The 14,359-nt window shown below is 48.1% G+C and overlaps 1 protein-coding gene across 1 annotated transcript in view; it reads right to left on the bottom strand.

Annotated features, from left to right (window-relative positions):
* LOC143285306 (E3 ubiquitin-protein ligase PDZRN3-B-like) overlaps positions 1–14,006 on the bottom strand; it is a 26,200-nt gene extending 12,194 nt beyond the window's left edge. Inside the window, exons 1-3 of the mRNA XM_076592570.1 lie at positions 13,773–14,006; positions 12,192–12,467; positions 10,519–10,695 (exon numbers count right to left, since the gene is read on the bottom strand). Coding sequence (XP_076448685.1) covers positions 10,519–10,695; positions 12,192–12,467; positions 13,773–14,006 — 687 coding nt within the window. The remainder of the gene's footprint in view (positions 1–10,518; positions 10,696–12,191; positions 12,468–13,772) is intronic.
* Positions 14,007–14,359: the final 353 nt, after the last annotated feature.

Raw genomic sequence — 14,359 nt, 5'->3', positions numbered from 1 at the left:
GGATGGGCCAGAAGCAGGGGCAGAAAACTCCTGCACCGCTCTCCACACTTCGGCACACCGGGGACGTGCGTGTTTTAACTCACAACAAAAGCCAACATGGACGCCGGAAACTCGAGAGAATCTTGGGAGTTGGGGCAGAAATGCTGGAGCATTGTGCACTTGGAGGAGGGGGGAGGTGGGGGCTGAGGACAAACGCTTCCCCAACGGTGGGAGGGGGAGGAGCCCCTAGACTCTGCCAGACTCCGTCAGCCAGGAACCAGCAGAAAGGAAGCAACAGAGCGAGAGAGACAGGGAGGAGGAGGAGGTGGGGTGGGGTGGGGGTAAGGTGGGGGCACGAGTGTTATTTTTCCGACCTCTAATTTTCTCATCAAGTCCGCTGACCTTTTTTCGCATCCTGGTTCTCTCCATGACGAGGACTTGTTTGGTGAAAGGGATGTGAGGTCGGGGGGTGTCCGCAGTTTTTTTTTTCTCCTGCCCTGGAGAAACGTTTGGGGAGGGGGGAGGAGGGAGGGGGGAGGAGAAAAGATGGAGGGTGGAGGAGAAAGGAGAGAGGGAAGCGGAAGGAGAGGAGACCATGTAGGAGTGGGAAGCGTTGTGGAAAGAGAATGAAGTAAAAAGAGGAGAACATTTAGATTGACATTGTGCTCGGCAAGTTTGTTTTTGTTTTTTTTATTAAGGATTCCTGTTGTTGTTGCAGCTGGTGTTGCTGTTGCTGCTGAGTTGCTGTCGTTTTTTTCTTTTTCTTTGAGCATTCATATTTCAGCATCTCTTGGACACACGAGCAAGCTTGATAATACTTGGAAACATGTACGTACTCGCGTGACGGTCAATACGACGTGATGTTTCTGAATTCCCCTGTACCCTTCTCTTTCTCTTAAAGACTGCACAAAGCACCAAAGTCACGACGGGCTTTGAATTATCTGCCCGACGGGCGCAATAGCCGAGTGGTTAAAGCGTTGGACTGTCAATCTGAGGGTCCCGGGTTCGAATCACGGTGATGGCGTCTGGTGGGTAAAGGGTGTAGATTTTTACGATCTCCCAGGTCAACATATGTGCAGACCTGCTAGTGCCTGAACCCCCTTCGTGTGTATATGCAAGCAGAAGATCAAATACGCACGTTAAAGATCATGTAATCCATGTCAGCGTTCGGTGGGTTATGGAAACAAGAACATACCCAGCATGCACATCCCCGAAAACGGAGTATGGCTGCCTACATGGCGGGGTAAAAACGGTCATACACGTAAAAGCCCACTCGTGTGCATACGAGTGAACGCAGAAGAAGAAGAAGAAGAATTATCTGCCCCACCAAGCATAAAGCAGTGAGTATCGTCAAGTGATTCTCAGATAAATTCGATCAAGAAACGTTGATGTCAAAACCTCAGTGTACATGAACACATGTGGCTAACATCATAAAAATAATCCGAACGTGGACAATATCGACGAAAAGTATCAAAAAGAAAGAAGCATACTTTACTATCAAACGCCCACAGCAGTGGTAAGCTATAGCTTCAAGTCGTAAAGCTACCTTTCCCGTATTGAAAGTATGCATCTGTGTAATGTTGTTTTCTTGAAAAATACATCTTTTCCAAGACACAAAATGTCATACATTATCTTTCGCGTATATTTTCTTAAGAAAGAAATAATCAGTCTGCGAACAAAATTCTTCCTTTGGAGGAAGAGGCAGAGGAATAGGAGCGGCAGGAGAAAACGATGACGAAGAAGGAGGAGAAGAAGAAGAAGAAGAAGAAGAAGAAGAAGAAGAAGAAACAAAACTACTGAGAGAGAGTTTATTCACACTCCCCCTAACCCCCCTTTCCAGTCCCCGCCAAGCCACAGCACTGGGCCACACCGAAGTCTGTCACAACACTGGATGGCTTATCGAACCTGGCTTTCGTGGCGCCTTTCGCATCACCGTACGGGGAGACAAATTCGATTTGGTAGATGCTGCACTCGGAACAATAGTCTCTGCAAGGAAAAGGGATTCCCTGCAGGCATTACCGTAGGCATTACTGCAGACATATCAGGCATTATGTGATTGGCTGTCTTCCCGGCTGTCTCCCTGATGACGACAAACGGAGCAGCCCGTTGTGGATCAGCCTCCCGCTCCCCCTCCCTCCTGTTCCCAAGCTTTTCGAGTTTGCGGGGAATGGAGGGGAGGGGGGGTTAAAATATAACAGGTGAGCTTCCCATTCCCTTTCTGGGCAACATGTTTCAATGTATTCACATCTTTTCTTAGCGTAAAAGGATCAATGAATGTGGGAAGCAAAGAACGAAGGACTGAAGGACTGAATGGGCAAGCCCATTCGTGTGTGTTTGTGCGTGTGTGTGTGAGTGAGTGATTGCGCATTCTTGTAGGCGAGTGTTAGTATGTATTGTTGTAAGCATGTGATGTGTATGTCTGTAAGAATGTAATGTATGCATGTATGTATGTATGTTGACACTGGGAGACGGGCCGGGAGGAGAACGTGGGAGAGGGGGAGAGAGAGGGGGAGAGAAAGAGGGGGATGGGGGGGGGCAAGAGAGAGAGGGAGAGACAGAGACAGAGAGAGTGTATGTTTGTATGTGTGGGTGGGTGTATGTATGCATGTATGTATGTTGACACTGAGAGAGGGGAAGAGAAAGCGAGAGAGGAAAAAAGAGAGAAGAAGAGAGAGATAGAAACAGAGATAGAGAGAGAGTTCAGTGAAAAGCTCTTGAATACACGGAGCACAGAAACCTGACCAACATAACATATAGTGAAAAAAGAAGAGAGAGGGGTTGAGAACGAGAGAAAGAAAGAGAAAGACAGGCAGACAGAGAGGCAAGAGAATTGTGAAACGAAGAAACTGGTCGTTCCGCCTTAGGGCCCCCCCACATCCTGTAATGTTACGGACACTGGAGGGGGGAGAAAGGGAGACAAAGCTGAAAATTACTTCATCTGCTTCCCTCCCCTTTGATGTCACCGACCCCTCACCCCCCCCCCCTCCCCCCCACACCACCCCCTCCGCTCCCCCACCTCCCATCTCCCTCCCCCCCCCCCCCCCCCGATCCCTCACCGTCCCTCCCTTCACGTGACAGCACGGAGGACAGAAGAGACAGAGACACGGAGACAGAGACACGAATGGGATGAGAGCAGCGGGGGGACGTGTAACTATGACAAATCTCTTTATCCAAACGTGGAGAAAAAAAAGAAAACCAACGACTAAACCAGTTAATCAAACACAAACAAAAACCAACGCGACGGCAGTCTGAAGGGTTGTTTTTTTTTTTTTTGTTTTTTTATCCTCAGCATAATTTTCAAAAACAAAAAACAAAAAAAATCGGATTTTTTTTCAAAATCCTTTTCTTCTAACGGTCAAAAGTGTGTTTCATTCATTGAAAAAGTTATGTTGCTTCAAGAACAAATAATACAATACCAAATGCGACTTTTTAATAGTATACATTTTACTTATATCTGAATCAAAGGAGGGAAGTTTGTTTCTGTTCAGAACAGCCACTGGTTACCATTTCCAAAGAAATTCCTCAGGTTTATCTCCATGTGGTAATCATATTTCTTATATATATATATATATATATATATATATATATATATATATATATATATATATATATTGACATTTCGCCAGTCCGGAGTTCCATTTCGGTTCTTATCTAAGTACAAGCAAACCATCGTCAATGTTTCAATAAACGGTAAAATAAGACCGCAACATAATTTCAATGCTTTTACACACACACGCGCGCGCACGCACGCACGCGCACACACACACACACACACACACACACAGAAAGACAGAGACAGAGAGGCAGAGAGGTGAGAGAGGAATGAAGCTGTCTGTGATATCCTTCCTAACTTAATAATGTTCAAACTTTTCCCCCATTCAGATGGTGATAACGCCAGCGGCAAAGTTCTCCATCTCCAAACTTTGAACGATGTGACGAGGGCTTCCACAGTACCACTTTTGACGCCGTTTGTTGATCATAGACGGGGAAGCCGCCGAGGCAGTGTGGAGGGTGGGGAGAGAGGGAGGGAGGGGAGCAGCCATGAGGTGTTGGACTGACAAACGGCATGATGACAGGCGTGAAGGACGAAACGGGGAGGTGGGGGGAGGGGGGAGAGGGAAAATAACTGACACGACGACCTGTGAGAAATCAGAATCGTCTGGCATCTCAGAGATCACTGGCACCAGACTCTCGATACGTCCTCGGGAGAGCCTCGGACAATTTGGCGGAGCTTGTCACTTCTAATCCCACTCTTCTCCGCTTTAAAGATGAAATAGTAGGATTTTTCCCCTGTGATGAAAACGTATCAAATTTCTGATCCCCCCCCCCCCCCACTCCCCACCACTCTTCCCTCTTCCTCCCTTCCCCCTCCCAGCTCCTCTCTTCCGTTATCGTGTCTCGTAAAGACAGGAAGCGATTACATACTTCCTAGAATAATATTTTCCCTGACAGGAAATTGATTCATAATCTCTCTCTCTCTCCCTCCCTCCCTACCTATCTATCCATCCACCCATCCAACTGATGAGCCCCCCCCCTCTCTCTCTCTCTCTCTCTCTCTCTCTCTCGGGCAGAAAGGCTTGAGCAATATCCATCCATCCATCCATCCATCTGATGAGTTCACCTTCTCTCCACTCACCCCTTTCCCAATCAATCCCTGCACAACGTTTCCCTTCATCCCCATCTCACATTCATGCAAAGCAGCAGCTAAGGAGGATAAGAACAAGAAGAAAAGAGAAGAAAACAAACTCAAAAAGAGAAGAAAGAGGTGAAGGAAATGGAGGAGACGGACGAAAACATGAAAAAATAACAACAACATCAGCAGCAGCAGCAAAAACGACATTCATATCGCTGATGTTCGGCAGTCGCTCAGTATTCTTTGACTACCGTGGCTGAACCATCTCCTTTCTTTGACTCAATCCGTCTCATCCACACAGCAGTTCAACAGTCCGCCATGCAATCAATCCAGTGCTGACGGGCCGGATGTATAGCACCATGTAAGTCGGTCGATACACTTGTTACTGCTGGCTGTGGTTTTGTGGCGGTGATTCGTGGAACAGATCGGGTGTATGGATACGCCTCGTTCAGTTTGCCTTGCTCTTCAGTGTCTCTCCTCTGTGTTGTGTGTGTGGTGTGTGGAGGGGAAGGGTGTGAGTGTAAGTGGCGGGGGTGTGTGTGTGTGCGTGTGTGTGTGTGTGGTGTGTGGAGGGGAAGGGTGTGAGTGTAAGTGGCGGGTGTGTGTGTGTGTGTGTGTGTGCGTGTGTGTGTGTGTGTGTGATGTGTGTGGTGTGTGGAGGGGAAGGGTGTGTGCGTGCGTGCGGGTGTGTGTGTGTGTGTGTGTGTGTGTGTGTGTGTGTGTGTGCGTGTGTGTGTGTATGCGCGTGTGTGTGTGTGTGTGTGTGTGTGTGTGTGTGTGTGTGTGGTGTGTGTGTGTATGTGTGTGGTGTGTGTGTGTGTGTGTGTGTGTGCGAGTATTCAGAGAGAGAGAGAGAGTGTGTGTGTGTGTGTGGTGTGTGTGTGTTTGTTTGTTTGTTTGTTTGTGTGTGTGTGTCTGTGTGGTGTGTGTGTGCGCGCGTCAGTGAGTGAGTATTTGTTTGTGTGATTGCGTGTGTGTGTGTGTGTATGAGTGTGCGTGTCTGTGTGTGCGTGTGAGAGAGAGAGAGAGGAGGAGAGGGAGGGAGACGGAGAGAGGAAGAGAGAGAGAGGGGGGGGAGAGAGAGAGACGGAGAGAGAGAGATACAGAGAGACGGAGAGAGAGATAGAGATACAATCATCCAGCCAGTCAGACAGTCAACCCCCCTGTGCCTGTCTGAATGAGGGGCTGACAGAGTGAGGGGCTGACAGAGATAAACTATCGGTTTTTTGTGAAGTGATTACATTACTGACAGTACCTTCCTCCCCTTCCCCCTGTCAGTGATGGTTTCCAACTCAGACACTTGGCTTAAGACAAAAGACAGGCAATACCACCTCCTTCCTTTCCACCATACTGTAGTGCGAGATCTGTCTGGTCATGGGTCTACTTCCTCAGGGTGTCAACGTGGTTTGGGTGTAGATTTTTCATTTCACTTTGGTGATAGGACTCAGCTTTTGACAGTACGTTTCGGTGGTGAATGTAGATAGATAAGTGAGGTGACTGATATTTTAAAAAGTGTGTTTTCGCAAGGTGAGTTTGTAGGTTTGTGAAATCTTTGACATACCACCGCACATATGGAATAATGCTTTATCAAGAATGTCCATTGTTGTGAGAAGAGTACATGAACTACGAAACAAAAACCATCAGACAAGTGACTCGGCAGCAGTGCAGGATCTCCTCTGGTGTGTGGCCTCCTAGCGACCTAACATCGATGGTTCCCTGTGGACTGCCGGTCCTGGGACTGAGACAGACGACCCCGGGTGTGGCTGTGTATGTGGGACTCGCAATGAGCGGCATGGGAGTAATGCCACTGAAACGGGGGCAACCAAAACCAAAAAATCAGACTATCACATCAGATTGGTAAAAGGGTGTGCCTTTTTATTTCATCGCGGTAGAGGGTATAGATATGTGAGATGACTTTGGTGGAATGTGTAGATATGTTAGTTGACTTCTAGTAGAGGGTGTAGATATGGTATGACTTTGCCAGAGGGTATTAACTCTGTAAAATTATCTGACAGAAGATAACACACAGGAAATGATGCTTGAAATATTCAATTATTGAAATGAAAAGAGTACACTGAGTTGCCCCCAAAGCAACAGACTGTTCTAGGAAAAAAAGACAAAAAAAAGACAGCAGACTACCTCTATACACCCAAACAGAGAGAAGGCAGCTAACCCCGTGGTCCCCCAACAAAGGGCCACAGTCAAGGCATCAGTGCGTACAGCCAAGTCGTCCCGACACCACGACTCCGCTCACTACGCCGTCAGCCAGAAAACGAGATAATGATGACGTCAGACACGGACACCGTCGGAACTGGCTTCCAGGGGGGAGGCACTGACCCAGGCATGATACACACCCGACAGGGAGATAGCCACCAGACAACCATCCAGCCCCACTCCCTCCGACAAACGGCAAAACAACTTCACCAAACTACCATCACTAACTTTCCCTACTATTCTTCCACCGGCCACCACCTAAACATGTCCCCCTGCCAAAACTTGCCCTTGGAAGGAAAACAACAACAACAACAAAAACACCCTTTAATTTTTTGATAGACGAAATGTTTTTCAAGGTTTTGGCGCACGCATTTATTCATATTGTCATCATTAACTTATGGTTTGTGACACAGCAAAACTGTTTCTATGAAGAACACGCTGTTGATTACTGCAAAGAACATTCATGATTTCTTTTTTTCAGATTCAGTCTTCAAGAATCCCTCTGTTAACACCCTGCTTTCACTCCAACAGTCATTCTGTTCTTTCTTTCATTCATCTGGTGTATGAATCAGCTGCAAACAGTTTGCGTCAGGCGTGCTCAGAAAGACAGATTCGACTGAAGCGCTGCACCTGCACTGGTCATACCGGATCATGGCTTAAAGACCTGTGCAATCTATCTGGCGAGTTGAAATAGATAGATCGATAGATAGTCAGACATATAGGTCAAATCAAATAAAATTGTTGTGCTTTGAGCCTCGCCGACCACTAAGGCCAAGATTGGTAGGTAGGTACATACCTACATACATTCATACATACATACATGATAAAACCAACACAGACACGCACGCATGCTCGTCCACTACGGAGACACTTTTATAGACAATCATGCTGAACCCTTGTTATACTCCCCCCCCCACCCCCCGCCCCCCAAACCCACATCACACCCCACCCCCAGCCCCTCCCTTATCTCAAGACCTGTAGACGTTGAGCCCCGCTCTTCACAGTCCGGCCCACGATCAAAGCCCAGCCAGGACCACCCCTTGGGAGCCGGCAGTGGGCCGGACCTCGGGTTAGGTAAGCAACAAGAATGGTGCCACCGCTGGGTGCCCCCCCAATGAAAGATCCTCCCCGGACCCACATGCCGGGGCGGCTCCAGCTGATTAGTCGTGCTGACATGTTTGCGATAGTGGCTCCCCGAATGGCGGCGTCGTTAGTCAGGGAAAGAAAGGGGCAAATCACTCTTTGTGTGCTACCGTAATGGACTGGTCGATTGGCTGAATACCTTTGTATGGTGCGGCGTCAGCGCCAAAAGAAAAAGGAAACAGTATGCGCACGCACGCATGTGCGCGCATACATACATATAGACATTCACACACACACACACACACACACACACACACACACACACACACACACATATTCTATTTCTCCCTCTCTCTCTCTCTCCCTCTCTCTCTCTCTCATGTATCTACGTACACACACACATACACGCGCGCGCGCGCACATGCTTAAATCCTTTGAACATAACGGTACACATTTTTCTTTTTTTAAACAAGCAACTGGTATTTAACTGCAGTTACGTTATTAATTCTAGGATTATTTATAACTCTGCATTTTACTGTGTATGATAACCACTTAAAACCCGAACTTATTTACAAACGTCACGCGAAAGAGGTTTTCCACGTCCATCCCTAACAATACGCCATACACGATTTCCCTGCCTGCAAAGATGAGCGCTGAATTTTCTGTTGTTCGCAGGAATGGCAAATCACAAAGGTGTGGGTGGTGACAGGCCATAATTATTTCCCCACTCTCACCATTGTGACGACAGGCCATAACATTTCTCCCACACCAACCATTGTGGCCACACTGTTTGTCTGTCTGCACGTGACTTTATCAGCTGGCACGGCAGACGTGACCAATGTTAATGATTCAGACGAAACACGGCTGCTATTACTGACAGCGTAGTCATGTTTAATGATGATCACAGCAATGCGAGAAACGCGAATCATTAATGAGATAAATACAGGTATTGAAAACTGTGTCTCGCATTGTTACAAAGCACTTTTGATAACTGGTACAGCAGATGCGTGTATAAAAGAATTAAATGAGATAAATACAGGTATTGAAAACTGTGTCTCGCATTGTTAAAAAAAGCACTTTTGATAACTGGTACAGCAGATGCGTGTATAAAAGAATTAAATGAGATAAATACAGGTATTGAAAACTGTGTCTCGCATTGTTACAAAGCACTTTTGATAACTGGTACAGCAGATGCGTGTATAAAAGAATTAAATGAGATAAATACAGGTATTGAAAACTGTGTCTCGCATTGTTAAAAAAAGCACTTTTGATAACTGGTACAGCAGATGCGTGTATAAAAGAATTAAATGAGATAAATACAGGTATTGAAAACTGTGTCTCGCATTGTTACAAAGCACTTTTGATAACTGGTACAGCAGATGAGTGTATAAAAGAATTAAATGAGATAAATACAGGTATTGAAAACTGTGTCTCGCATTGTTAAAAAAAGCACTTTTGATAACTGGTACAGCAGACGAGTGTATAACAGAATTGACCAAAACACCTGTCCTTGCGTGCCTGTCATAGTAATCTTGCAAACAGAATCCTCGGTGCCATCGCTCAGCTTGATAGTACTGTTTACTGCAGCATAGTAATTATAGTCATGATTCCACACAGAACGAATATGTCAGATCGTGAAGACCTGGGCAATGCGTACTGGTAGAGGTGATGAAGGAGAATGAACACCGGAGCTGGAAGATGCTGGAGAGGCATTGTCTGTGGCAGCCGTGTGACCCAGTTTGACGTGAACTGTGACAGCATCACTCCATGCCTGGGTATTTAATGTGACAGCAATGGCTTTGAACAAACGCTTCAGTATTACTACGGGTCCCACCCTCCTCACTAAACAGCCATTGGGCCGATCAGCCAGTAACCAGCCAGCCAACCAACCAGCCAACCAAGGAGCCAAACTACCAACCAAGCATCAAAGCGACGAACAACGCAACCAACCACAGTCTCCGCCAATAACCAAGTACTGGAGAACCCTGACCATCCGACCCCACTTTCCTGCTCCTACACACACACACACACACACACACACACACACACACACACACACACAGAGTCTCACGAACGTACAAACGCACACGGACACACAGACGCACACTCACACACACACACATTCACAATCACACACACACATAGACAAGCGCAGACACAGACACAGAGAGAGAGAGAGAGAGAGAGTCTCATGTACGTACACACGCACATGGACACACAGACGCACACTCACACATAATCAAGCGCAGACACACACACACACACACACACACACACACACACACACACACACACACACACACACACACACACACACACACACACACACACACACAGAGTGAGTCTCACGTACGTACACACGCACATGGACACACAGACGCACACTGAAACATAGACAAGCGCAGACACACACACACACACACACACACACACACACACACACAAACACAGAGACACAGACACACACACGCGCGCGCGCGCGCACACACAATTCACAATCTCACACAACGCGTGCGTACACACACACACACACACACACACACACACACCTAAACACCGCCCCATCCCCTCCCCCCCCCCCCCCCCACACACACACACACACCACCCACCAGCTCATTCAGGTTGTAGCGGTGCCGCAGGTCGGTCATGTGGTTGTGGAATCTCTTGGCCTGCTGCTTCACCTTGCGCTGCAGTGACGTCACCTGGGCCAGCAGCACGCGCTCCCGCTTGTGGAAAGCTCGGTCCTTGCGCTCCAGTTCCTTCTCCAGGTCTGCCGCCTGCTGCTCCTGGAAACACGACACCCCTAGGGTTAACGTCCTGAGGAGGGCTGATACCATGGCCTTTCTGCTCCTGGAAACACCCCTAGGGTTAACGTCCTGAGGAGGGCTGATACCATGGCCTTTCTGCTCCTGGAAATACAACACCCCTAGGGTTAACGTCCTGAGGATGACTGATACCATGGCCTTTCTGCTCCTGGAAACACAACACCCCTAGGGTTAACGTCCTGAGGATGGCTGATACCATGGCCTTTCTGTTCCTGGAAACACAACACCCCTAGGGTTAACGTCCTGAGGATGGCTGATACCATGGCCTTTCTGCTCCTGGAAACACGACACCCCTAGGGTTAACGTCCTGAGGATGGCTGATACCATGGCCTTTCTGCTCCTGGAAACACGACACCCCTAGGGTTAACGTCCTGAGGCTGGCTGATACCATGGCCTTTCTGTTCGTATCTTTGTGTATCATAGCCTATGTTCATCCTTGTGTATCATCGCCAACGTCCATCCATATGAGAATTACAATCGTAACCCAACACAGAACAGATATTTTCATCGAGGAATTTCAACAGTAACCTGACTCCTCACAGAGTGATTTCTATTGTAACCTGACCCCCAACCGAGCTGTTTCCTGAAGAATTTCAACCGTTACCAAACCCATAACATACCTGTTCATTGAGGCATTTCCCTTGTAACCCGACCCACAAGAGATATGTTCGTTGAGGAATTTAAATTGTAACAAAACTCCCAACAGACCGAATCTCAACAGTAACCCGACCCCCGATAGACCGAATCTCAACAGTAACCCGACCCCCGATAGACCAAACTCAACAGTAACCCAACCCCCGATAGACCAAACTCAACAGTAACCCGACCCCCGATAGACCGAATCTCAACAGTAACCCGACCCCCGATAGACCGAATCTCAACAGTAACCCGACCCCCGATAGACCGAATCTCAACAGTAACCCGACCCCCCGATAGACCGAGTAACCCGACCCCCGATAGACCGAATCTCAACAGTAACCCGACCCCCGATAGACCGAATCTCAACAGTAACCCGACCCCCGATAGACCGAATCTCTACAGTAACCCGACCACCGATAGACCGAATCTCAACAGTAACCCGACCCCCCGATAGACCGAGTAACCCGACCCCCGATAGACCGAATCTCAACAGTAACCCGAACCCCTGATAGACCAAACTCAACAGTAACCCAACCCCCGATAGACCGAATCTCAACAGTAACCCGAACCCCTGATAGACCGAATCTCTACAGTAACCCGACCCATAAGAGACCTGTTCATTAAGGAAACTCAGCAACACAGCTCCCAACAAACCTGTTCATTAAGGAAACTCAGCAACACAGCTCCCAACAAACCTGTTCATTAAGGAAACTCGGCAACACAGCTCCCAACAAACCTGTTCATTAAGGAAACTCAGCAACACAGCTCCCAACAAACCTGTTCATTAAGGAAACTCAGCAACACAGCTCCCAACAAACCTGTTCATTAAGCAGCGTCCTAAGGGCCGGCACACACTGGTGCGCGGCGCGGGTCTTGTGGATGAGGACCAGGCCACAGCCGTCCTGACAGATGGCCACGGGCCGGTACTCGCACACCACGCCTTCGTGCTCCGCCAGCTGTCGGTGGGACACGGTGGCCCCGCACTGCGGGTGACCACAGGTGACGGGGCGGTAGGAGCAGTCCTGGTTGTGGGCCACCAGGTCCGTCAGCCTCACCACGGCCTGGCAGCCCCGGGACCGCCACTCACAGCGCACCTGCAGCACGTGATGCACGGTCAGGGGGCATTTCCCGTTTCGGTTTCAGTTTCCTCAAGGAAAACGTCCATGGTAACCTGACTCCCAACATCTAATACCTGATACAGGACTGAAGAACGAAGATACAGAAAACATAGCGGAAACGTCACTTCCATCCGACAGATCTGTATCCACGCTACACTACATCTGCTAGGCAGATGCCTGACCAGCAGCATAACCCAACGCGCTTAGTCAGGCCTTGGTACGTGTAAAAAAAAATTGTGTGTGTCTATCAGAGTGGATTTCTTCGACGTAATTTAGCCAGACGACAAGCCTTTTGTTGCTTCGGGTTCTGTTTTCTTTGGGTGCGTCACATGCGTGCTGCACACGGGGCCTCGCTTTATCGTCCCATCCGAATGACTGGGCTCTCACTTCGACTTTCCGGTCAAACTTGGGAGACAGAGCCGAGATAGAAATTGGAACCCGTGTCCTCAAGGACACTGTATGGGCAGATAGACGTCTTAACCATTCTGCCATCTGGTTCATCAGCACACATGGCCAACAGGCCTGGTGGCGGTTGATGGAAAACGAACCATACAGAGCAATAAGACAAACAAAACATGGCGACGAATAAAAAAAAACATGATGACGCAGCACATAAGTACGTATGTAAACGTAAAAATGCTCAGTTATAAGTTACTATTGGAATGGATAAGCCGTTTTACACGACACTAACTACATTAACTGAGAGAAAATGTTTGGGAATTTAGACGAATAGAGAAACGAAGGGTACTAGACAACATGTAAAACCTGATGAACATGAGAGAAAAATGCAGTAAACATAGCGAGAAGGCACATGATTCAGAGGAAGAAGACCAGATACTGAAGACGACAGACAAAACTCAACAGACACAAACTACAACATTACCAGAGACACGGGGCGGGGATACAGTGCACAGAGGACAGTATGCACGACACAAAGCAGACGAGAATGTGGTTTTTATTGCTTTGATGTGTTTACTTCATTCACAGAATAATAGGAAACCAACAGTCTATGAGCGCTCTTCATTTAGAAAGAACGACGGAAAAAAAAAGATGGGAAGAAAGAGAAAGAAAGAAAGAAAGGATATAAACTGAAAGCATAACAGTACTGTGCACAAGTGATGAACCCTACGATTTATTCTGATGATAATGAGATACGTCTCTCTCTCTCTCTCTCTCTCTCTCTCTCTCTCACACACACACACACACACACACACACACACACACACACACACACACACACACACACAGTCCATCCCCCTATTCCATTCATTGTGCCCTGACCTGCAGATTCAGAATCACCTCCCTCAGAGGCAGCACATTCTCCAGGTCCTCAGGGGTCAGCGGCTGACAGCCCTTGGGGCAGGAACCATGACGGACCACCCAGGGTAGGATGCACCCCGAGCAGAACAGGTGGCCACAGGGGGCTCGGACAGGGTTGTCCAGTACCCCCGTGCACACCGTGCATTTCTTGTCCTCGCTGATGCCGCTGACGAACTTGTCCACGTCAAACCCCATGGTGGATGGCTGCAAGACTCGTGCTGATCACACCACGACCATCACGGTCTGTCAGGAGAACGCTGAGTCCTACTGTTGTGTCCTTTTGTCCTGTCCCTCTTTGAGGAGAAAGCCTAGGTGGTTCTTACTGCTGTATACTGTTGGTGTTTCTCGCTCTCTTTGAGGAAGCTGAGGAGGTTCTTTCTTACTGCTTTATAATGTTCTCTGTTCCCTCGAGAGAGAGAAAGCCTAGGAAGTTGTTATTGATGTATACTGCTGCGTTTCTCTCACTCAGATGAGAAAGATGAGGGGGTTCTTACTGCTGTAACAGACACAATGAGGTCGTCGTCTGGCACTGTCCCTCAGCAAGGAAC

The sequence above is a fragment of the Babylonia areolata genome, chromosome 8 (assembly GCF_041734735.1).
Source record: "Babylonia areolata isolate BAREFJ2019XMU chromosome 8, ASM4173473v1, whole genome shotgun sequence".
Taxonomy (NCBI): Eukaryota; Metazoa; Mollusca; class Gastropoda; order Neogastropoda; family Buccinidae; genus Babylonia; species Babylonia areolata.
Note: the sequence above shows the minus strand (reverse complement) of the source record. Positions and strands in the feature narration are given on the sequence as shown.